General features: G+C 30.7%; 3 protein-coding genes across 4 annotated transcripts; 2 read left to right on the forward strand and 1 right to left on the reverse strand.

Moving 5' to 3' along the window:
• The first annotated feature begins 5,175 nt into the window (after nt 1-5,175).
• On the forward strand, nt 5,176-6,118 carry LOC137830439 (lectin DB58). The gene has a single exon (XM_068637771.2). The coding sequence runs from the start codon at nt 5,207-5,209 to the stop codon at nt 6,029-6,031; it is 825 nt and encodes a 274-aa protein (XP_068493872.1). The 5' UTR covers nt 5,176-5,206; the 3' UTR covers nt 6,032-6,118.
• Nucleotides 6,119-13,668: 7,550 nt separating this feature from the next.
• On the forward strand, nt 13,669-15,706 carry LOC137830441 (uncharacterized). Its single transcript, XM_068637773.2, has 2 exons — nt 13,669-14,381; nt 15,384-15,706. Exons 1-2 carry the CDS (start codon nt 13,684-13,686, stop codon nt 15,652-15,654), a joined length of 969 nt encoding a protein of 322 aa, XP_068493874.2. The 5' UTR covers nt 13,669-13,683; the 3' UTR covers nt 15,655-15,706.
• A 3,342-nt stretch (nt 15,707-19,048) lies between these two features.
• Nucleotides 19,049-25,956, reverse strand: LOC137830440 (sporulation RMD1-like protein, putative (DUF155)). Of its 2 annotated transcripts, none has more exons than XM_068637772.2 (7): nt 25,536-25,956; nt 24,100-24,208; nt 23,403-23,562; nt 22,063-22,211; nt 21,805-21,956; nt 19,517-19,631; nt 19,049-19,405 (listed from the first exon to the last, which is right to left on the reverse strand). In XM_068637772.2, exons 1-7 carry the CDS (start codon nt 25,880-25,882, stop codon nt 19,268-19,270), a joined length of 1,170 nt encoding a protein of 389 aa, XP_068493873.1. In that variant the 5' UTR covers nt 25,883-25,956; the 3' UTR covers nt 19,049-19,267. The 2 variants fall into 2 exon arrangements, with proteins under 2 accessions (XP_068493873.1, XP_090160389.1); XM_090304263.1 differs by lacking the exon at nt 25,536-25,956 and adding an exon at nt 24,723-24,826.
• Nucleotides 25,957-26,279: the final 323 nt, after the last annotated feature.

The following is a 26,279-nucleotide window of genomic DNA, read 5'->3' on the forward strand; positions in this document are numbered from 1 at the left end:
AGATAATTTTTCACATTATGTTATATCAATATTTATTTATTAAAGATAAAAGAAAAAATCATGACTCCTCGTGTTGAACGTGGCTACCTACTCCAGAGCTTTTATGTGATGTACTATATATTTTTAATATATTTATATTATCCATGAAAAGTTAAGTGTAACTCTTTATTAAACAATTACTCTTTCCAAAATTTATTTCATTAATTAAAAGGTGCGTTGAAAAGTATAGTTATAGGATGTTCCTATGCTAGCACTTTTTGAAAACATATTAATAAAAGGGAAGAAATAATAAACTTGCTTAAATTTTGTTAATCTTTATAAAATTTAAATTACAAAATTTAGCCTTTTAATTTTTTAAAGTTAAATTATTTTAATCGACTGCTAATATATAACTCAGTTGTTAACAAATGTTAACATATTCCTAAAAATAATATATATTAAAACTAATTATTAAAGTTTACTATTCATATTTTATGAAATGAAATATTAATGTTATTATCATTTAGAAATGTGTAATATTTTCTGTAAACAATTACATAATTTATTAATATGATTAAATTTATTTAATTTTAAAAACTCGAAACACCAAATCTATAATTAAAATTTTATAAGGACTAAGTATGATAATCAATAAACGACAGGAATCAAAAGTGAGTTTAAAGTTTAATAAATACGGTGATAAAAATAAGTATACTAATTAAATTAAATTGCACTATATATTTATTTATATAAAATTAAAAGCACTATTTGAAGATAATTTGACCTAATTAAACTGCAAAAAAAAAAGGAAAAACAGGTATGAAAAAAAACCATTTTGTCAAAGGTTTGGGAGGATTTGGATCCGTTATCTGTTTACGGATAATGCAGGATATCTATCTAATAAATCATAACAATTTATTATATTTATTATTCAAATTTTTAAAAATAAAATTATGAAAATAATATTTTTTTGCCAGTGAAAAATGATGAAAGGATTTGCTTATGTAGTTTAAATGAAATGATTTAAAATAAAAGAAAAATAAATATTTTAATTATTTTAAGTTATATATATATATTAATTATAGGTGATTTTTCTTTTTTTATTGTTCTTTTAAAGTGCGAGACGAAGAAGATAATAAAGTTTTAATGAATTTGAACTCATCCAATTTTGATTTGAGTAAGGTTTTCTTAGATCTCAAATTCCTTGTTTTTGTTTTGTATAACATGGATTGGATTTTTCTATCGAAACTATAATCTGGTCTGAAAATATGATATGAATATCTCTTAGTTTAGGTTTATGTGTTTAATTTTTGAATAGGTTTTCAGAAAATAAGTTAAGACATCATTAACTCTCCTTTTTCTTCTTAGTATTTTGCTTGAAGAGCAAAATATATCATCAAGGGAAACTAATTTAATTTAATTAACTTGAGTTTATTTCAGTAAATCCTATGTTATAATTGAAGATGAGTGTTTTTATCAAAAACGATTGAATGTTAAGCTTGAGTGAAGTAAGATAATTTAAATCAACTATAAAAAAAATTGATGCAATCTTGTTTTGAATTGATGTGTTTAAGTTTTGGTCTAATAGATTAATTTATTAAATTAAGTTATTATCTTATACATATCTCACTTACGTGAATGATTCGTTTAGGACCAAATATTGTCTTATTTAGTACTGTTACAAATACTCGTCACTAAAATATCAATCTCATTATTCAAATAATGTTGTTCAACGTTCAAACTCCTAAGTATTAATTTAAGAGAGAAATTATAACAATTTTTTCTTGAGAGTTTGATAATTTAAGCGCTCAATTGAACACTTAAACTATGAGTTAGTCGTTAAATTGGTCAATTCATTTGAATGAGAGACTGAATAAATTCTATTTCCTTCTAATAAATATATTTGTTCAAGTAATATTTTATATGATTTAATGCATGTTTTAACATTTTCAAACATTTACTATGTGCTTGTGTTTATATAAGAAAAAAGAGTAATGATTGGTGGACTATTATGTAAACAAATTTCAATTCCCTAAACCATATTTCATTTATTATATATTTACTATTGTTCTTAATTAATGTGATAATGGTTAATTTTGCTTATAGTTGAGTTGTCGCTCATGATTATCAAATTATACATATAATTATTGTATGCACGTAATTATTATATATTAGTTTACGCAATTATACGCAGTAATTAATTTGATAATGATAGAATCTCATAATCAGCGGATCATTACATAATAAATAAAAATTTTATTTTAAAATAATCAAAGTCAATTTTGCATCTGATTCACAGTTTTTCACACACTTCATCATCATTTATTCTAAAGGTTGCGCCCATCTCATCTACGGACACAGTTAAATTCAATGACAATATCACTCTCAAAGATGTTATTTGCGTTTCTATTTTTAATTTAAATCTCATGTCCGTTAGTAAGATAACCAATTCACTAAATTGTTGTGTCGTTTTTACTCTACATGGTTGTGTTTTGCAGGACTTGGCTACATGGAGGATGATTTGCTCGGTAAACAACACGCAAGCTTATACTACATGTCCCCTCTTCCAAACGAAGCTCACGCATCTCAAATTTCGACCGAGATTTATGAAACGCCTCAGACATCCTTTTTCAATGTCTTTACAACTTGCATCTTCATTACTACCTCCTATCAGTAAAAATCTAATTACCATTCATAATAATTGTAGTATTTGTCCCAAAGCTACAAGGCTACCCTTTCCTTTAAGCACAATAAAATTTCATTCTCCATACAATCTATTGCATTGTGACACTTAGGTCCTCATAAAACCCCAACGCATTTTGGAAAACGTTTTTTTCTCACTATAGTCGATGACTATACTAGATGTACTTGGCTATTTCTTATGAATCACAAGTCTGAAACCCAACATTTCTTAGAATCATTCATTACTTTTGCACAAAATCAATTTCAAACATTTATTAAAACCATTCACATTGACTATTAAAACCATCTGCGTTGACAACAAATTGGAATTTATTTCAATGCGTAATTTTTTTTCTCAAAAAAGATATTGAATGTCAACGCACTTGCGTCTACACTCCTCAACAAAATGGAGTAGTAGAATGCAAACCTAGACACATTTTAAACACAATACAAACCCTCCTATTTCAGCCCCATTTACCATTAGAATTTTAAGGAAAGAGCCTTGCCTCATTGTAAAACAAGTTGAAAATTGAGAGTAATGAAATGCTAGTGAATTTTAGAGAAAGTTGTGAGCCTTGACTCTTCTTCTCTCTTTAGTCTCAAGTGGGCTCTCAAGTGGCGGCACCACCACTCATCTTGGAGCAAACCACCCTCCAAGTGGCGTGAAGATCCTCCCTTGGTCTACAACCACATAAGTCACTATTTCTATCTTCCATTTTCTTCCATTTTTGTGTTTCTTACTTGTGTTTCCTATTCTATTCGGTGCAATCTGTTCTTTGTTGTTTTCCTTTTCATTTTCTGCACTTTATTTCTCCTTTAATCAGTGCAGTTTGGTTGTTTCCTTGCTGTTCTTGATTCGTCCCTTTTCGGTATCCAATTACGTGTGATAATCTTGTTGTTTTCAAATTCCTTTCCATGGGTTTTGTTGTTTAGCTCATTTCATTCGGTAGATCCTTTGTATGTTGCGTTAACTTGTTGTTCTTGACACTGTTCTTGTGATTCCTGAACTGTTCTTGGGGTTTACTTGCTGTTTTAGAGTTACCCATTCATTCTATATCCATATCATGTTATTGAAATCATATCATGTTTTAACCACCACATATATCATTAATTGTTTGTCATCACCTTTACTAAAAAATAAATCACCTTTTGAGATATCGCCACCTTCACTTTCTCACCTAAAAACTTTTGGTTGTCTCTGTTACGCAATTCTTGTTTCCCCTTCGCAAAAATTTGATCCGCACCGCACGCTCGACAATGCATCTTTGCTGGTTATTCTCTAAAAAAAAAACATACACATTATTTGATATAAATGCAGGTACTTCCATGAAAGTGTTTTCCCTTTTTGCCAACAGTCTCAGATGCAATCCTCACCTCCATTACAAGATATTTTGCCCGCATCAACAGTTATATGGCGTGCCTTATCGCAAATGGTACACTCAGATTGAAGATGGTGAGTTATTAAAGGATCCACTCAAATACAGGCGACTTGTGGGACGACTGATATATATACTTCACGGTTACTCGGCCTGACATAGTGTTTTTTGTTTCGGACCCTAACGCAATATATACAGGCTCCACGAAAACCTCATTGGGATGCTGCAATTCGAGTCCTAAAGTACATCAAAGGATCACCGGGACAAAGATTACTATTGTCATCCGAGAACAATCTGTTTGGAGATAGTTTGGTTGAAATATCTGTTACAGGACTTAAAGGTGTCATGTAACTTGACAGCTCGACTTTTCTGTGACAATCAGCAGCCTTGCATATTGCAGCAAACCCAAAATTTCATGAATACACAAAACACATTGAATAGACGCCACATTGTGCAAGAAAACTTACAAGGCAGAATAATCAGTCCTATGTACTGACACCGTATGAGCTCGCAGATTTTCTATGAATGCACTAGATAAGGAACAATTTTTGATGCTGCGGCGCAAGTTTGAGATTTGTGATTTTCACCTACAAAGTTGGAAATTATTAAAAAAATAATGATACATAATTATTGTACGCAATTATACACAATTAATTTGATAATGATAGAATAATTTGGAGAGAAAAAATCTCCATATACTTATATATATTTTCTATACACAAGAAAATAAAATCATTTTTTTTTCTTACCATCTTCTGAAAAATTCTTTTATAATTGAATTATACAAATTCTAAAACCTACATATTTTTGTGGTGGTAGAAAATGTTCCTAGAAATATCAACTCGTGAATGGTGGGTATAGCCCAACAAATGGTGGATTATAAAAATTATTTATAGATTCAAATTGATATGTAATACCTATGATTAATATTTCCTATAAACACATGATCCGTTCTGTATATGTATGTGTATATATATAAAAAAAAAAAGTTTTCATCTGATTATAATGATTAACCATTCCAAAAGACGTGTTTAATAATAAAATGAAACAAAAAGTTTGAAAGTCTTTGCATTGTGTGTTGAAAATTGAGAAACTACGCACAGTGCAGTTGTTGTTCTATAAATAGACAACAGACTCATCCATAATGCATCAAACCATCACCTCAAGCCATGGCTTCCTCCAATGTCCTCTCCCTAGCCCTCTTCCTTGTGCTTCTCACCCATGCAAACTCAACCAACCTCTTCTCCTTCAACTTCCAAACCTTCGACTCACCCAACCTTGTCTTCCAAGGTGATGCCTCCGTCTCATCCTCCGGCCAGTTACGACTCACCAAAGTCAAAGGCAACGGCAAACCCACGCCGGCCTCTCTGGGCCGCGCCTTCTACTCCGCCCCCATCCAAATCTGGGACAGCGCCACCGGCAACGTCGCCAGCTTCGCCACCTCCTTCACCTTCAATATCCTCGCTCCCAACAAATCAAACTCCGCCGACGGCCTTGCCTTTGCTCTCGTCCCCGTCGGCTCTCAGCCCAAATCCAACGGCGGTTTTCTAGGTCTTTTCGACAACGCCACCTACGACAACTCCGCCCAGACTGTGGCCGTGGAGTTCGACACCTACTCCAACCCTAAGTGGGACCCCGAAACCCGTCACATTGGCATCGACGTGAACTCCATCAAGTCTATCCGAACGGCGTCGTGGGGTTTGGCCAACGGGCAAAACGCGGAGATTCTGATCACCTATGACTCCTCCACGAAGCTCTTGGTGGCTTCTCTGGTTCACCCTTCTCGGAGAACCAGCTACATCGTCTCCGAGAGAGTGGACCTGAAGAGCGTTGTTCCCGAGTGGGTGAGCATTGGGTTCTCTGCCACCACAGGGTTGCTTGATGGTTCCATTGAAACACACGACATCCTCTCTTGGTCTTTTGCTTCGAAGCTCTCAGATGAAACCACAGAAGGTATTAATCTCGCCAATTTCGTCCTCAACAAGATCCTCTAGACTCCAAACTCCTGCACTGTGACACTTGTTTCCTGCTAATAATCTTCATCTGTCACACAAAATAATAACATCATGCAGTTAACTCTATTTTACTCTTTTTATATTTTCTTAACTTCCTAATAATCCACACTTAACAACATATATAAAACAGATTCAATCACACTCGTTAATATAACATTTTAATCTATAAATTATATACAATTAAATAAGGATAAATATTAACAAAATAGAGTTGTAATATTAATGCATAATTTGAAAAATATGTAATTTAAAAAAAGTTTATAATAATGGAAAGGATTATTATAAGTTAAAGTATAGCATAAAAAAGGAAATATTTGACTTTCACAAGCTATTAAATCACTAAAGAAATCAATATATAAACTAACTTACTCGCCCATCTAATTTTTATTTAAATTTCTTTACACTTATCTTTCATTTCTATGATATTATTTAATATTTTTCTCTTCTTTTTCTTACTTTCTAACTCTATCCATTTAAAATGGATAGATGTTTATCAACACCACTCTAAAAAGTTTACAATAACGCGGCTATTAAAATACAAGAGCTAAAACTACGCGTTTTATAGAGGTAAAAAATCTTGTGTTCACGTGTGTTATAATGTTAAGTTTAACTACATCATAAATCCAATTTATTCATCAAATATACGTATCAACAAAAAGGTTAAGGTTAATAGTTAACATTTTATTTTTCTTAAATAAATTAAATAATTGAAACACTTTAGGTATCTCAACCCTTCTACTTTACGAGCTTCCTATATATTAAACAACAAAATAAATATCATAAAGAATTTCATTCCCTAACAACACGAAAATACATCTTTTGAGAAAGTCTCTATTATATATATCACATAACTTCCTATTTATGTTCTCTTTCTATTACATTAAGTCAGTTTATCCTCCTTAAAGTTAATCATTCTTACAAAATACAAATATACATTTGAATTAATATTATCTATATTTTTCCTTTCATAATGACGGTAACAGTTAACATACAGATTAAGGATTACCATACCCCACTTCCCTATTTTTATTTCATGAAAATAATTAAACCATTAGCATATATTAAGAGGTAAAAAAGGACATGATCCACCTCTCAAACTTTTCTACTTAAATTTGTAACATATATATTAAATAATATTTTACCTTTACAAAATTTATAAGTTTTGATCTTTCCAAAATATTCATTCATGCCATTGCTAAAAGATATTTTAAACCCCTCCCAATCCTTTTGCTACCTTCAGATAGTTCTTATCAAATATTAATAATTTCACTACATAATATTAAATATAACCATACAAAAAATATATTTTTTTAGGCCCTATTGTTTTATGTATTGAAGCTTGATTTGCATGTTAGAATCCTATTTTTATAAACGAGCCAAAAGAAACTGCTAGTTAAAAAATAGAACCTTTTCCATTGTAGGTAACCCTAAAAGTACAATATTTTTTGTATTATTTTTCAAGAAAAATAGTTAAAATTAATTATCATATTTTTAATGGAAAATCATTTGTAAAATTATAAACACATTCTCCTAAAATGAATGGGAGAAGATGGTGAATGCAATAAGATTGTGGGGCAATTCAGGGACTATTCTAAGCATACTTTTTGTTTTTGTTTTCTGAGAATAATATAATAAGCACGTTGGTCACATGTCTATTAAATTTATTCATTTCACGCCAATAAGTGATCCACAAACTTACACGTATCACTGCTGTACGGTGTCCGACACTCATGTCGAGATCTGAGTGAAACTGAAGCACCCTAGAATACATTAAATAATTAAAAATTATTAAATATTTTTTTTTTTAGTTTAAATATTAAAATTTTCAAATGTTTATAATAAAAAACTATTAAAACAAGTTATTATTGATAATTTTTTTAGGTGATAAACAATGGATGCTAAAATTCTGAATTTTGGTCGTGATAAAATTTCTCGAAATTTAGCTATTTTTTGTTTTAAACGAATTCATTTATTTATTTTTTTCTTTCAAGAAATAGACTATTATTTTGTATTTTTTGAACATGTTAGTTGCCTTGATAAAAGTTCCCAATAATATCTGCATTATAAAAGAGAGTGTGAGTGGTTCCCTTCAAAGGAACCATGATGCAAAATTCATGGTTCTTTTCGGCAAGAGGGTTTGTAGTTTTTGTTGAAGAGTCTTCTCACTAATTACGAATTTACTAAATTTTAATAATTTGTTGAATTAAGGAAAGTGAAGAGAAAAGTGGGATTTAACAAGCAAATAATTTATCTTTCATTTGAAAACTTGGAACTAGCATGTATAGCTTAACCTGATTTGAAACCATAAGTTTATGCTGAAACATCTTAATTTTAGAGGTAGATTAAGTAAAATTCACAAACTTTTTTTTTCAGATGTTTTAGAAAATGAATAATAGATATTGTTATAACAAAAAATATTGAGACTCTAAGCTAGAAATATTCCATGTATATACAATTAAAATTCCTTTTTAAAATAATAGTTTTGTTTTTTAAATTAGGGTGTAAAGATATAATACGATAAGCAATCTATAAGTATAACAGAAGATGACCAAAATTTGAATTTATATTGGTTCATAACTATTTTTATCTACATCAAATTCTCCTTAAAATAATTACTGAAAGACACACTACTATAGAAAACTCCTTTAATCATGGTTAAAAAATTATATAAAAACGGTTTTAAAAAATTGTTGTTATTGTGAATGTAGTTATAAATCCACATTATGGCAAATAAAAAAAAACACTTATAACGTTATAAGTGCTTCTGGCAAGCTTTTAAAGACGGTTCCAGTGGAAATTGTCGTTATAAGTGTATTTTTTTAAAATGTTTTATTATTATATACTCACTCTAATTTTGCATAAAATATAAAATTTTCAGAACAATAATGCATGTAATATCATAATTTAAATATGAAAGTCTATAAAAAGTTTTATAACTATATGAAAAAGTTTTTGTCATCTAAAGTGTTATATATGGTTACCTTAAGGTGCATCCAAGTGAATTTATTTGCATTTGCACTTCTCCTTCCACTCAACATGTTATATCCAGAATAAACACTTAAATAATAAGATTTCATGTTAAAACACACACATAACATAATGTATGAATAATAAATTTTTTAATGTAATATAATCATAATCATAATCATAATAGTTTGATAAATCTCTAATTTATACTAGGAAACATCATGCAAAATTTCAGATTTTTCTAACAAGTGTAAGTATGAAAACTAAAACTTTAAAATACTTGAAAAAATACCTAAATAATACATAAAAAAATACTAACTTTCATTACCTTGTGATTTGTCCTCATTTCGAGCAACTTTCATTTCTTACGCGTCTCCATCCGACTTCTCTATCAAAAGTTATAGTTGTTTGAAGTTTCTTCATGCTAATTTTTGCCAACACCAAATCTATCACTCTTCTCTTCAATGTTAGGGCTCCTCCATCAAATATCCACTAAATGAAGTTCTCACAAACCCTAAACTACTAACTAATCAACACATAGATACATGCAAATATTTATTATAAAATTAATTAAAAAATTTAAAAAAACACTAGCTAACCTTCTATAGTTGTTTAGGGTTTAGATGTTGCCGGCGTGTGGAGGTGTTGCCGATGTGAAGGGTTGGCGATAGAGACAGCTGTTTGCGTGCACGTGGAGGAGAGATGTGGCGAAAACCGATGACATTGGACGACACAGAGGGGGAGAGAGAAGACGACGTTGGCGGTGCGGGGGTTGGGGGAGCTTGGATGGTTGGTCACAGGTGCAGCGGCGCAGTCGCGACAAAGCTGGTAGCGAAGAGGGGAAGAAGAAAGGAGAGGGAGGTGCCGTGAAGACGGGAAGAAGAAAGGATAGGTGCAGTGAAGACGGGAAGAAGAAAGGAGAGAGATGTGCGGTGAAGAGGGGAAGAAGAAATGAGAGGTGCAATTAAGAGGGAGGAAAGGCAAAGAAGAATGAAGGAGTGAAGAAGATTGAAGGCGCAAACGAAGAAGTGAGAGCGTGGGATTTGAAAAGCCCCGCATACACGCTTATAACGACAATTCAGGATGGAACCGTTGTTTAAAATGCCACAAACCCTCTTATAACGATGGTTCATGCTGGAACCGTCGTTAAAAACCTTAAATAATTACAAGTTTGTCACCACACTTTTTTTAATGATGATTTTATGATAACAGTCTTTATATTAGGTTGTCCTATTGATATTTTGTACTAGTGACACCAATATAACCAAAATAAAGATGATATACTAGTATTTACATGAGTATACAATGACAATCTTAAGATCAAGAAAATCAAGTACTCTTATAAAAAAAAAGGTATACAATAAATCTCACTTATGACTATAGTTACAAATTCATTATGTGAAAATTATAACTCTTAAAGACTAGAAAGTCTAGAAGATGGACACATTATTGTTGAATGATTTTCATGAATATTGTCATTATTTTATGAGAATTATGTGTTATTTTTTTAAATCCTTTGTCTTTTATAAGCTATATGAATATATTTGTGGTAAGATATCTAATTTTAAATATTGATTTTTTTTTTACTAACAATGAATAAATTGAAATATTTGAGGAACACTCCAACACTTTGTAAAAAATAGTCTACCTCTCATAATTTCCAAAAACATGTTCCAACAGTAGGAACTCGTAAAAAAATATATAAGCCTAGCACAACCTTAGTATGTCCCAATAGAAAATGGATATTTTGTGTGTCTAACTAACAATAAAAAGTACATATATTATATGTGAAAATACTATGTTGAAATAAAATAAGACTTTCGATAAAAAATTTAATGTAATTTGCCTTCCAATTCCACCAGTTTCCATCCATTCTTCGTGTGATCATGTCGAGCACCGTGAGGTTAATCCTATTTGTATTGGTTGTCCACATCTTCTTTATAGTTTCTAGATGTTTAAAAGTGCATGGAAATAGATGCTTCAGAAAACCGTTCTCAACATGCTTGAAATAGCATAGTCATAGTTAGGGGCGAGCTCACTAACCCAATCCATGTACAAAATCGCACAGAAACAAACAATTAGTCTGAATAATTATTAAATATGAATAATTATTAAATACTGTAATTCAAAATTTATAAATACAAAAAAAAATATTATCTCTTATGCAGGACAGATCAGTGAAATAAACTCACACTCCTTGCGTGGGGCAAGCCAAACACAAGACGGGCCTATGTGAGGCAGGTCAACCCACATTGTTACCCCAGTCGTAACTGACACTCCTCTTCACCAGAAATATTCACACTGATTTGATAGCCAAACCTTGTGCACTTTTTTCCTCCATTATTCTCAGATGATGACAATATGTTAAACATTGGTGTCCCAAAATTAACATTGAAACAAAAATTTGATTGTAAGATTGTTGGTTGAGTTCTTCTTGTGGTGTTCATATTCTTATAGAGTTATTGTAAATAGTTTTGATTCTTTCTTGTTATTTTTCTTTTGTATATTTGATTTGAATCGTATATTATTCACATCAGAAAGAAAATACAAAGAATATGTGCCAAATTAATATGTGACAAATTATTGTCATTTACATATGATTTTTAATTTTAGATAAAATCTATAAAATATATTCATTTCCTTTTAACACTAATATGAGGTAAAATTAAATCCTTTTAGATGAAGTACCATATAAGCTCTAAAAGAGGTAGATCAAATAGAATCTCAAGACTTTTTCTCATAAATACTATATCATTTGATAGAAATCATCTAGTTATTCAAAATAGAGTTATACTTCCACTCACAACTCTTTTGGTTAAGTCTAGTTTTTTCTTAGGTCAAACTTAAGAGATTTCATTAATTAAAACTTGATTACAAACAATTACACAAGTCACTCCTAATTATCACGAGTACATAAATAATTTATGATTGAGTCTTCTTATAATCTCCGCATAAGATTAAGAATTCAAGTATTAATTCTAGCTGTCATTTTTTACGACAAAACAAATCATGTTTGATAAATGGAAGATAACTAATAGAAAGAGGATAAATATGTGACTTCCTCGCAAGTGGATAACGGTAGAAGGTGAAGGATAAACAAAGCTTCTTACATTCTAAAAAAAAAATTAATTACACACAAAGTTCATATAGATCAACGAGTTTTATTAGATGATACTCATCATTAAGGAATTTGAGGTGATAGAAAAGCTTTAAAAGAAGTTGAATATAACTACAAAAAACTTCTCTAGATCCTCTAATAGATAAACTCTTGGATACGTTTAGTTCTCAAAGGATTCCATTCATCAAAAGTTTGATTACAAAGTTAATACATATCAACTACTCTTAGTTATTCATTTTAAATTTCGCCTAAGAATTAAAAACACGAGTATTCTTTCCAGTTACGTTGCAATACATTTGTCACAAAAAAATCTTGCAATACATTTGTCACAAAAAAATATGCATAATTTTGTCACAAACAATATTAACATTTTAAAATCTAACTGGCTAACATATAATAGCAAAACCGAATTGTATATAATTAAACAATAAAAACTTCATGCATAATAATTAAAAATAAAAAAAATTACATCATTATCGATTTGGGTTATTGGATTTGCAGATTACAAATCCAATACTAGAGCCACACCTCAACAAATTTCATTGATTTAAGTTGGATTTAATAAAAGTAAGAAATCTGAAATAATATAATAGGTCTGCTTTAATATACTAAATTGATGGAATTCATCCAAAACAAAGTTATAATATCATTTAGTGTGCTAACCGATTGAGATAAGTACTATTTGGTCTTACACATACACTTCAAAGGAAAGAATGTGATTTTTTTTAAAAACTAAACAGATGCTAAAGATAAAATAAGGGACCACAATAAACCTTATTATTAAATGCAATTAATATATGTTAAAATAGTATGAGAAAGTAAACTATAATTTAAACTAGAAATTATTTAATGAAATTAATATAATTATAATTAAACGCATATAACTGGAAATGTTTAACAGGAAAAAAAACTAATAAATGAAATAATAATCATATAGAAATTGACTTACAATATTCTATATTTAATTAAAAATATCTTTTGCATCAAACTTAAAAATATTAATGCATTTAATAAATTAATGGATCTAAATTATTAATTGAATTCATAACCTATTTGTTAAATAATCAATTAATATATACATATATAGGAAATGAATTAAACATTATATAGTGGTGATTTAACTGCCCTATATCTTGTTCTGTCATCATACTTGTAGACCTAAACATCATTTTGGTTTCCATCCAGAAATTGAATAAGATGTTGTTTTTGGAATACATTGCAAATACAATAAATGAATAAATAAATAAATAAATAAATAAATAAAGAAAGAAAGAAAAAGAAAGAAAGGAGAATAAATTTCTTGTAGTTCACTTTGAACATATACATACAGAAGTTTTCATACATAACACACCTTTGTATACAACAGCTATAGTTTTGATTTGTTTTCTTGATCATTACCATGGCTTGTTTCCTTCCATGTTCAGACCTAGGCACCAATGTGACTGTTAGCAGAGAAGAGTTCTTTAGCTTCCACAACATTGATCGTCTTCTCTTCACCCGTTTGGTGGTGGGGTTAGGTCGTGACACAAGCCAGTCCACACATGTGATGGCCTTCTTCATGTGGCTTGAAAAACAGTGCAAGGATATGTGTATGGTGAAGAAGCTGCTCCAATGGGCTGATCCCATGATCAATAGCCTTGCAGATGAAGCCATCATGGTTTTGAACTGCATTGAGAGTCCCCATTTCCCTTATGATGATGCTGTGAATGATGAGAGTTTGCCTCTAATCAGAAGCATATTGCACCAATCTGCATCCTTTAAATATTTCTATCACAACCGTGTGGCCATCATTGAAGCAGTCACCAAGTTACTTGATAGTGTTTGTGTGAGAGCCTTCACAGACATAATCAAAGAAGTGCAGTATATGAAGGTGGTGAGGGAACAAAAGTTAGAATATGAGAATCTTTATGGAAGTAATCCTTATGTTAAACAAGTGGTGTATCATAACACTCCAGTGCCTGGTGTTACTATTGTATCCCAACAACCTGCATTACCACCACCACAGTGGGGTGAAGGGAGTTCCACCTCTTGGGAGACCAATCCCAATATGTATCTTCCTCTAGAGAGTTATGGTGTTTCAAACCAACATTTCAATGACCTTGTTGCCATGATGAATCAGACTAGTATTTCTGCTCCAACCAGTGATGAAACACAGGAGGTGCCTGTTGATGATAGGATTATCTTCATGACATTCTCTAAGGGCTACCCTATTTCTGAGGCTGAAGTTAGAGCTTTCTTTGCAAGGTATGTAACTTCTATTTACTCTACAAAAACATATATCTGTTTGGTTAGATTCAGCTATTTATTGGAGTTTGTTAAGTTTAGATTGTCTTTTTGAAACTTGTAAATTGATGTGTGTCACTTGGAAAGAGTTGTAATGATGGTTAAAAATAATTTTTAATGACAGTGTTGTTGATAAAATCACAATGAAAAACAAAATGATTTTATAGATGGCTAAAATCCAGTATTCACTGTTATATCCATGACTGAGACTAGCTTAGTGAAAATGATCTATAGATTTTTGGATATAGATTGGGATGTTTCCTGAAATATCACCTTTTATTTATTTTATTTTTTTTATCAAAAAATTATTTTTGAATATTTATTTTGTTATACAGATATATCTTTAGCTTTTAGAGTTCCAAATCATAATTGAGAACCATCAATTTATAATGGATTGTAAAACATAATTATAAATTTATATATATATATATATATATATAACAAACTTAAACATAATGAAGATTATTTATAGATCAAGTTTATTCAAAAATATTCATGACTTAAAAGATCATTCGGAACCTAAAATCTATTGTAAATGAAAGTAAAAAAATTATTGCAAATTAATGAACTAATGAAGTGCAAACCTATTATAATATACATTCTAATAAAGTGAAAAAAAATCTAACATGTTATCTATGCTAAAGTATTATAAAAGTTAGTAAAATATATCATCCAAGTGTTTATTACATAATAGAACACTTTAAAGTCCATTATTGTGTCTCCATAAAAAAAAACTATATTGTACACTAGTTTAATTTTTTTTTATCAGAATATAATAGTAGTATCTATTGGAGAAATATAATGAATTTCAACTTCTATTGGAGAAATATAGTACCATATTCAACTCAATACTTATAAATAATAGTTTGAAATAGCATATAATATGCATACGAAAGACAAAAAAAGTAAATAATAAATTTAGTTTTGTATCATTTTTCTATTAATTTGTTTCTTAACAAACAGAAGGTATGGAGATATCGTTGAAGCATTGTACATGCAAGAGGTGGTTCCACCGGATCAACCATTGTATGCTCGTGTAGTGATTCGTTCAAGAGCCATTCATTTGGTTGATTATTTGCTTGAGAGCACAAACAAAGTGAAGCTCTCCATCAATGGAAAACATGCTTGGGCTAGAAAGTATCTTCGCAAAGGTAACAAATCACCAAGGGATAAATCCCCTGTCACTTCTCGACCACCTTCACCAACTTCTTCAGCCCGTCAATTTTCTTCATGAAATGTGTCTTTGGGTACTTCAATTATGAGAACATCTTTAAGGTTTTGTTGTCGTCAATTGCATGCTTTATGTTTGGAAGGCTAGACTAATAAGCTGCTTCTGTAGAGCATTCCTAGTTTTGGAACAACATCTTCAACAACTGTCTGTTTAATCTTATCTTATATTATCTTTTCATCAACTGTTACTTCATTCAACTTTTGAATGTTCTTGAATTCAAATAATTATTGTGGTTTTTATTCGAAATCTCATATCGATTAGAGCTGATGTGTTTTTTAATATATAAATGAGTGTAAATCTTACTCTATAAATCAATTTTATAAAATTGTGTTAGATTTAAAAATTTATTTTTTTAAAATGATATCAGAATCCTCAGAGTTTATTTTGACGAGATTTTATTGAATTTACAAAAATAAAAAACATTTTATATATATATATATATAAATGAGTACATAATTCAATTTTTAAATGAGTTTTTAAGTCAGTTTTCTAATATTGAGTTAAACTTAAATTTCACTTTTTAATAATTTTCTTTAATGTTTTTTATTACATGATTTTAGGCACTTTTGATATTTAATATGCATGCTTAATGTGTCATGTTTTAGTGCTATGCGAAACTCCTTGTCTGCACTTAACAAACACAATAGCTTCAAAGCTAACAATTTTTTTTAATAACCATGTATCTAACATGTTGGATAGTTTTACCTCCGTTGATATTTTAATGGTTAGTTGTGTGATAGGCGAAGTTAGGGCTAGGAACATCGTATCAACTGCAATGATGTTTTTGCAAGCTTATTTTCACTTAAAAAAAATGTGTTATTACTCTTCACTTATGCAAGTAATACACATCTTAATCAAGTTTTGGTACCTAGTTTTATTATTTTTTAAGAAGGGAAGAGGTTTTGCTTTAGATATAGATAGGTTTCTTTTATTTTTTCTGTCCACGGTTGGGATACCCCTTCCCTTTTATTTAATTTAATTCTTTGTTAAAAAAAATAAAAAAAATTGGTGTGTTAATCTTATTGAACAAATATGCATAGCATGATGAGAAACTGAATGAAAATCCATGAGTGAAATTAATATAAAATAATTGTAAGGACATTGTTAACCTCTGATGGAAAGTTTGGTGTTGAATTCCTAATAGTTAGAAGATATAACAAGAAGCACAAATAAAAATGCTAATTTTCAAATTAGTGAGGTCTCTTTAAAGAAAGAAAAGAAAGAAGAACATTGCAAATCAAGTTGTGAAATGAATGCCTTAATTCTGCGTGTAAAATAGTAATTTTTAAGAACATTTAAACTAATTAGTTTGTGTAGTCTTTTGCCTCAAATTCATAACTTAGTTTCAGATTTTTTTTTTGTTTTCCTTTATGATTTTAACACCAATACAAGATTGTTATTCAACCTTTTTACCGCTTATTTTCCTCTTTATATAGCCGTAGGAAAAAAAACTAAAAGTTTTCAATCAAAGTTTCATAACATTCACATTTCTAAGTTTGAACTCAAGATCCACAAACTTAAAAAACAAAAATTTAGTTAAAAAATATCTTATAAAATCAAGATAATTATGACATTGAGATATGAGAAAGGTTCCACAATATTGATCGTCTCCTCTTCACCCGTTTGGTGGTGGGGCTAGGTCGTGACACAAGCCAGTCCACACATGTGATGGCCTTCTTCATGTGACTTGAAAAACAGTGCAAGGATATGTGTACGGTGAAGGAGCTGCTCCAATGGGCTGATAGCCTCGCAGATGAACCCATTGTGGTTTTGAACTGCATTGAGAGTCCTCATTTCCCTTATGATGATATTGTGAATGAGGAGAGCTTGCCTCTCATCACAAGCATATTGCACCAATCCGCATCCTTCGAATACTTCTATCACATATCACCTTTTATTTATTTATGAAATATCACTTTTTATTTATTTTATTTTTTTTGATAAAAAAATTAATGGAAATAAAAAAAAATATTCAGAATAGAATAGTTAATTAGTGATGATGACACATTTTTTTACATGACTATTGATTTTACAATTTTCTTTTGAATATTTATTTTGTTATATTAATGGTAATTTTTAAGAACATTTAAAATAATTAGTCTTTTAGCCTCAAATCGGTAATTTGAGATTTTTTTATTTATTTACATAAGTATATGTACAATATATATATATATATATATATATATATATTTATATATATTTTTTCACCAAATTACAATCTAATTATGTGAGAATGCACTAATCACACAAAATTATATCATTATCAAATTAATTACATATAATTGCGTATCGTATAATAATTTTTAGAACTGGATGTCGTAGACATGGTAATTTTTAATAACAATTAAACTAATTAGTTTGTGTAGTCTTTTAGCCTTAAACTGGTACCGCTTATTTTCCTCTTTATGTCCGATTATATAGGCAAAAAAATTATAAGTTTTTAATCAAAGTTTCATAACATTAACACTTCTAAGTTTGAACTCAAGATCCACAAATTAAGAAGCAAAAATTTAGTTAAAAACTATCTTATAAAATCAAGATAATTATGACACTGAGAACAACAGCTAACAAGACATAACTCAGAAACAAGAAAATAAGAAATTAAAAAAATGGTATTCAACTTCAAAAGAGTGAGTCTTAACTTTTTAGAAAAAAGTTAAAAAAAATTATAAGAAGATGCTAAAAAAAATGAAGATCTCTTTATTCTAATGTGTATTTACATAACTCCATCACGTATATACAAGTATATGACATTTTATCCCTCCAAATTACAAATTACAAGTTAATTACGTAAGGATATATTAATCATAGGATTCTATCATTATTAAATTAAATACATATAATTGCATACATTTTAATAACGTACAAAAATTACACGCAATAATTAGGAAACCGATTTGAGAGCTTCCCGTTCAAATTTGAAGGTACAAATATTATACAAGTCAATCTCTCAAATTTAATGATATAGATAATTTAAAATATTTAATATTGTATTATATTATTTAAAAAATAAATATATAATGGTATTTTAACTTAAATAATTAGTAAAAAATTATTTAACGTACAAAAAATAATAAGTCTCTTAAATTATTTAATTAAAAACAATAATTAACCTCTTAAAAACAACATAAAAAAAATATTTACATTTTACATACATACAAAAATAATTTTGAAAGAATTATATAAAAATATTTGTGTATACTAAAATACGATTATAATGGAGAATCCTTTATATATAGGTATAGATAATAAAGAATGTGTTAATGATACAGATTTAAAAAAAAAAAAAGGAAAAAATTGTTACCACTTACTTAATCGTTTTCGAGTACAGGTAAAAGGTTGAAAGAGATTCATCACAATTGGCAACTTCCTGAATTCTCATGACTGAACACAATAATTGGTTGATTGCAACAGACAGAATTATATTACAAGAAGCATCGAGGAACAGTATTCAGTGAGATATTATTCCACACATGTGAAGTTATACAATTGACAAGTAAATAACGGAGTTTAGAGGGTTTTAAATAATTATTTACAAGAGACGGAATGTTTTATAGCATGAGCCACCAATATCTAAAAACCGAGTAACGCCAACTACGTATCCTACAGTCTGTTGCTAAAGTTTCATGCCAGACCGTTGAACAATGTCATAGAGAGACAAAAGAATTTCGGCACCAATCAATGCAATAATGAGCCACTCAAGGAAATCGGATTTCCTATTTTGAAGAATTTCTTGCAGAAAACGGATGTTATGCTGCAAATTAAAAAGGGAAATAGGTAAATCGTATAAATAAAAAAGGAAAAAAATGTCAACGGAAAGTGCGGATAGAGAATCAAACAATAAATTGTTCTCCAGAAGTTACACCTCCACAAATTTCAACTTGAAATCAAGACTTGCAAATCTCTGAGTTAATTCAAATTCATCTCTGAGATATTCCCATATCTGAGCATATTTAGCATCTTTCCAAGCAATATCTGATCTGCAAAAAACATTTATATTTTATAATAAGACAAATAGAAGTTACAGACAAATAGAAAGACAAAAAAAACTCCAAATATAAAACACAGCCACAGCAGCTCCAAGATGACATGGACATGTTAAGAGGTGGGAAGATTCAAGAACTTTTGGGGGGATTCATGAATTTGCGCTATTATAATTGAGGTCACCTCTGGCCACTTTAATTGCGACCCTACTAGAATTAGTTGTTTGTTAGTGCTTGAATACTACTTCTTAAGGGCTGACCAAAGACCAAGTGCCGTATAATGCAGCCATTGAGATGACAGCTTTTAGCTTAAAATCTCAAATTGACTAGAGATATGCTCAAGTTGGTTTTTTAAGGTTTACATCCAAATTCCAAGAGTTCATAGAGAGAGTTTCGTAATTATGTGGAAATGAACTCAAACTCAATTACACATCAATTACAAAAAGTTTATATAGGTCAGAGGATGGAATCACTAATCTCTGACCAACTCTAAGTTATTTACAGGTGACAGCTGTCAAGTGGAAAATAACAACCTACTGCTGTACAATAGAAATAAAATAAAATAAAGTATTGTAATTCAGACACCAAAATCATGCGCTAATCTTCTTTTCATGTTGTCTGGGGGAAAATGTCACTTCCTATAACATGGGATCAAGAACTTTGTTAATAGAAGAACCTTGAAGGAAAACAACTGAAATTGGTTTTCACTTTCATTGATATCCACACATAAAAATGCCTTGATTTCTTAGTTAGGAACAATAATATGATCACTAGTATTCCTTTACAATAATATAAAAATTTCTGATACTTTCAACCTAGATGAATGAGATGACTTCCATTTTGACCGAAGTTAAAAAATATCTTCGAATTCAGGTTCATGAGTGTAACTCAATTCTACAAAATCAACTTGTAAAGATTTGCGCTAGCCTTATAAGCACTTAGGTCGTACATATAGTCAATATGTGATTTCAACCACCTAAGAGTGAGTCTAGTCAACCCATTGTATAGCACTTCACTCAACTTTTCTGGTAAATCCCCCTTAGGAATGAGAAGCTGAGTCCACAATTTTATAGCCCTTATCAGATTATCAAGGTGAGACATGTTGCTTATAACTACAATTACCTAAAAAAAGCTATCAACCCTACTATCACATCCAACCTATGCCTTTAATGCTATCAGAAAATCTGGAACCACAAATTGAACCCATAGAAGTCATAGCAGTTCATAACAAGTCTGCAGAAGGAGCTGAAGTTCCAATCAAATGGAAAAATCTACCTGACTTTGAAGCTACTAGGGAACCCTTTGACACTCTAATAAAACAGTTTCCACACTTTCACCTTGAAGACAAGGTGAAACTTTTGGGGACAAGTATTGTTAGTAACAGACCTACTATTACAAGAGTTTATGTAAGAAGAGGCAGGAAGGAAAGGGATTTCGGCCCAAAAACCTCAAGAATCCACTAATGAGTAAAGTCAGTTGTATATAAGAAAAGAGAAGAGGAGAAATGGGGATGACGGACATAAATATACTGCTGACATTTTTCCAGCAAATATTGTTTATGTCTTCCTAACAAGTTTCTTTTTTTCACTGACCTTTATCCAGCCGGCATTACTGTTCGCATCCACTCGTGGCCTCCTCTGTACGCACTTTACAAATTGGTTTTGCAAGGTTGAATTAGACTCAACCCATTTTCTAAGAGTCTTTAATAATAATAATCAAGAAGTATATTCTAAATATGAATCTTCATGGATATATCTAATTGTGTATATTTTTAGAATAATCTTACTGTTTTAATGCATGTTGTTATTGGTACACATCATATTTGTGATGTGTATCATCACTAATATTTAATTTACCCTTTAACTTTTTTCTATTCAACATGCATTCGAGAGGAAAAACCTTGTGCAATGATAAGGTTGTTGTCTTGTGACCTAGAAGTAATATTCAAATCTTGAAAACAACCTTCCATTTGTGGGTTTAAGGTTTCATACATCTACCCTCTCTAGATCCAACTGTTTCATTCATTGGACTGCCCTTTAAGATTTTCATATTGAAACTACTCGAGTCTACCAAAATAAAGAGCAACTAGTAACACAAGTACAATTTTCCTTTTCAACTTTGGAAACTAAAATTAACCTGCAAAATTTGTTACCACATACAGAATTATTACCTCTCAAATAGTCCAAGCTTTAGAATGACATCAGCAAGATTTGAATTTGCCTTGCCCACCAACTGGAAAAGTTTCTTCCTTTGCATTTTGAATTTTCCAGTAGCTTCCATCTCACGGTTTATGTCTGTAAATTCTGCGACCATCCCATCAACCTAGAATAAAAGCACAAGAGAGCTGTTAGACTAGACCTTTACAGGAATATAATCAGTATAAGGTATATACAAATATCAGAAAATCCTGACAAGATGAAGAACATACCTGCCTACCATAGTAATCAAGAGCAATACTTTGACCTAGCACACTACCAATAGTTCGAATTCCATCAACGTTCAAGTATTGTAACATTATGTAGTCTAGTCCACCTTCCATCCATGTGCTTAAAGATGGTTTTTCTCTAACTTCATACTCTAAAATCTCATGTAAAAACAGAATAAAAGTTAAATTTTATAAAAAGCATTCAACGAGACCATAGAAACTTAAAATGAAAAAAATGTAATAAACAAAACAAGGCAATAGTGCATCTGAATAATAATTTCATAAACCCAGTAATATACACGCTATGATAATAGTAGATTTTCACATGTCTACAAAAAATACTGCTGGAATCCACCAGTACATGAATCACAAATTCAAAGCTACAACACAGCAAAATATGGGCAGAGTCTACATTCTTTTCCGACAAATGAAGAAAAAAGTGACAAAGTTTAGGCATGTGTAAGTGTTAAATAGAATTAATACCACAGTCCAAGAAAACACAATCACTCAAATAGAGGTGGAAGATATTTATGCTAATGGCATGCTCTTCTTTTTGGAAAAATGCGCAAGATATTTTTGCTAATAACATTCAACATCTCTTTGATGTGACTCAATAAGTAACCTATCTCAGAAAGACTGATCATAATATGATCTCACATATAATAAAGGTTTGGACTGCAGTACAAGAATTGAAGAGATTTCTTGTGGTTGGTTCATTGGAGGATATCAACAAAAAACTTGCTAAGTTATACTAGTCCAAATTCTAAGAAGTCTACACTCAAATTTTGATCATGCATGGTACCAAATTTTAGCCAGTGATCAAATTCCTTCAAAGAACAACTTAGTCACTAGACTTCTTTGGATGCCTGTCTTGTTAAAAGATGAAAATTCAGTTGAAGTTATTGAAACAGCATATACATATACACACATATATATATAGGAAACAAATCAAGGGAAAACTTTTCCTATTGTGAGAAATGAGAACTATATATCTAGACCATATAAACATACATGATGATCAACCTTAAAAATTAGTTAATGGTTACGTGACCACTTAAAATAAGTTATCTGCATTTTTCTTTTAATATTAGCCATTTAAATATGATCTAATGGCGTATATTTATAGTTCTCAATTCACAAAATATAACGGTCCTCATTTGATACAAGTGTGTGTTGTATTTCAACTGCTTTGTGACTTGCAACATTTGGCCGCAATGCTATCTGGTATTTCACGTGGCAGCTTTTTGACTTTATTCCATTTTGAAATTCCACTATTGATAACACAGATGAAAACGTATGCATTATACTTTAAATTTAAATACAAATTGGATATCAGAACTCACCATCCTTTCTCATTTCTGGAAGCAGACCAGATGCATGCTTCTTAACAATTTTCAAATAGTCATCTACCTCGTGCTCAGCGACATTAAACAATACAATGGAACCATACTGAAAAACCACCATATAACAGCCATTGCTTCCACTCAAGAAAGAACCCAGACCCTAAAAAGGTAGTTTGCAGTCACAATCATTGATCTTATGACTTCAAATGTTAATAAAACAGTTTAGAGGGTACACAATACACTTGATCCTCCAAGGTATGAATGTTTTATGTAAGAATAGTGACCAATAATTGGAAAAAAACTACAAAAGAAGTGCCATCAATTTGACTTAGTAGAATGTGAACATGTATTACCAGTATTCACTAACTTTAAATTCTATCCTGAACCTCGTTGTAGAGGGATTTTAATGATACACCAATGGCATGAGTCCATTCTCACGATGTTTTTCATATGAAAAGGTTTAACCATTAAACATAACAAAAAAGAAACAATAGTCTGTCAATAGTAGTTGAGGTCACAATTTCATCATTTATCTTTCCACCAAGTAAAATTAAAACAAATTGATAAGCACTTGTGTGCATGAATTACTTTGAATCATGTCCTCAAAACTCGTACACCTTTCTGGAATCATGTCCTCAAATACATATTATTCCTAACCGTACAGGATATGCACTACCTAGATACAAGAATGACATACCTTCGAATCACAAATATCACCAAACTTAAGAACTATATAATTCGTCATCCGTGATGATGGCGGGACAACGTTTGGTTTGTTCTGTTCCACCAAGCTTTTCAAATCAACACTACATTCAAAGAAATGGAAGAGATAAAATAAATCAACATTGATATACATATATAGTATGAAACAACAAGCCATCAAGAACGTAGCAACATTTAGTTATCCTACTTTAAAAATCTGCAATATTACTTTGTCCTAAAAACAGTTCATGAATTTACCAAATAACTGGAGAAGACATTCTTAGTTACCCATTTATCTCAAAAAAATTATAGATTTCTAATGACAACAAAATTAGAAGAACAATGAGCACTGTCTTGTCTTGTCTTGTCTACAACTATAACTACAACTTTACAAGCATAGTTCATGCGAATTAACAATGAGCACTGTCTTGTCTTGGAGCACAGAAGGCACAACTTTCACATTTAAAAAAAAATGACAAATTCAGCCAAAAGAATGAAGTGACTGGTGGGAAAAACTGATAATTTTCCCACTAAAACAAAACCCTAACAGAGCTACCCGACAAATAATATTGAATAAATAAAGCGGAATAATAAAAGAGATAAAGAGGAAAAACACACCCGAAAATTGTTAACGGAGTTCGACCTGTTTAGCCTAATCTCCGAGCACAGCAAAAACAACTCCCTTTTATTATTATGAGAGAAGATATTACAAATTGGGATATATAACAAAGGAGAAGAGTTTAATTTATAACCCTCAAACCTCCTTTCCAAACAATGAACCCACCGATGTGGGACTTGAGATTAAACCAAAATCAACCGTGACTTGTAGTTACTACATATAACAAAATTAAAAACTACATTTGTGAATGAGAAGGGTGGGGCACATTATTGTAGTCTTCAATGGTAACCCATTGAATAAACCTAAAGCACTAATCAAGACTTTAAAAGAATTGCAGTCACACTGAAGCCATTGCAGGTACATACAGATGCAACCAACTATTTAATTTACTATGTTTTTTGTCTCTGAAATTTTACTATGCATAGACAATGCAAAAAAACAATTTTATATTGTCATACAATTACACATCACTGTTGATATGACATTAAGGTAGCTAGAAAAGTCCATCTCAGGTTTGTAATTGAATGACAGTTTAAAACTCCATTCTAGCTCAGGAGTCAAGACTCAAGTATAAGCAAAATTAACAACTATCACATTAATTAAGACAAGTAAAGATACAATAAATCAAATATGGTTTAGGGAATTGAAATTTGTTTACATTATATTTGAGTCTAAAGGAACTATATTTTCTTCTCTAGTAATAACAATAACAAAGATAACAAAGGGCCCAGACCAATTAACCAGTCCTCTTGTTTCACATTCACACTACTCGTGTTTCTCAATTTCAAATTAGACGAAAAATAAGTGAATACCTAGTAGAGAAGAAGAAGGCTCTGACAGGAATACAAGGCTTGGTGTCTTGATCGACGGTTCCGTCATCGCGGCTTCCCGCATTGACCTCGGAGCAGGAAACGGCATCGTTCCAGTCGAGGGTGGGGAGGGACGAAACGCAGCGGGGAGCGGGGGTGGAGAAGTGGCGCGAGACGGTGAAAGAAACGCGGGACGTTGGGGTAAAAGAGTGTTGGGTGATGATGGTGGTGAGAGTGGCGAAGGGAGAGGGGGAAGAAATGGTGGTGAGTGAAGAAGAAGAAAAAGAGGAAGAGGAAGAGAAGAGGAAGGAACTAAGGCGCAAGGCTCTGAGAGTGGTGCTGTGCCACATCTTTTTCTGGTTTGGGCACAGCCACAACGAGGGTAACACCTCTTCAATGCTAACACCTCTTCAACTAACCCTCATGTGTTATTTACTAGGTTTTTAACTTATATAGTAAATATTAATATATAAAAAATAAAAATCACGAATAAATAAATAAAATTAAAGATACTTATTTCTTTATTTAGTATGTGTTACTAATTTTATCGAATTTCTTTTAAATCATTTTACATACTTAAAATTTTCATTATACTCCAAGTTTTTTTTTTGGTGTTTTTTCTTCACTTTACATAAAAATATTTATATATATATATATATAAAAAAAAAATTCATTACGCATTTTACATGTTAGTCTCGGTAAGTAAGTTTTCTTTTCAGACGAAATACTGCACAGTACATTCTTGTG

This window comes from Phaseolus vulgaris, chromosome 7, assembly GCF_051622355.1.
Source record: "Phaseolus vulgaris cultivar YP4 chromosome 7, ASM5162235v1, whole genome shotgun sequence".
NCBI lineage: Eukaryota > Viridiplantae > Streptophyta > Magnoliopsida > Fabales > Fabaceae > Phaseolus > Phaseolus vulgaris.

Excerpts from the sequence above, each read along its gene's own strand:
- LOC137830441 (XM_068637773.2), top strand. The coding sequence starts at position 13,684 with ATGGCCTTCTTCATGTGGCTTGAAAAACAGTGCAAGGATATGTGTATG. Across the intron at positions 14,382-15,383 it reads GTTAGAGCTTTCTTTGCAAG|AAGGTATGGAGATATCGTTG; the intron begins GTATGTAACTTC and ends CTTAACAAACAG.
- LOC137830440 (XM_068637772.2), bottom strand. The coding sequence starts at position 25,882 with ATGTGGCACAGCACCACTCTCAGAGCCTTGCGCCTTAGTTCCTTCCTC. Across the intron at positions 23,563-24,099 it reads GTGATATTTGTGATTCGAAG|GGTCTGGGTTCTTTCTTGAG; the intron begins GTATGTCATTCT and ends CTACCTTTTTAG. Across the intron at positions 19,406-19,516 it reads TCAAGTTGAAATTTGTGGAG|CATAACATCCGTTTTCTGCA; the intron begins GTGTAACTTCTG and ends TTTAATTTGCAG.
- LOC137830439 (XM_068637771.2), top strand. The coding sequence starts at position 5,207 with ATGGCTTCCTCCAATGTCCTCTCCCTAGCCCTCTTCCTTGTGCTTCTC.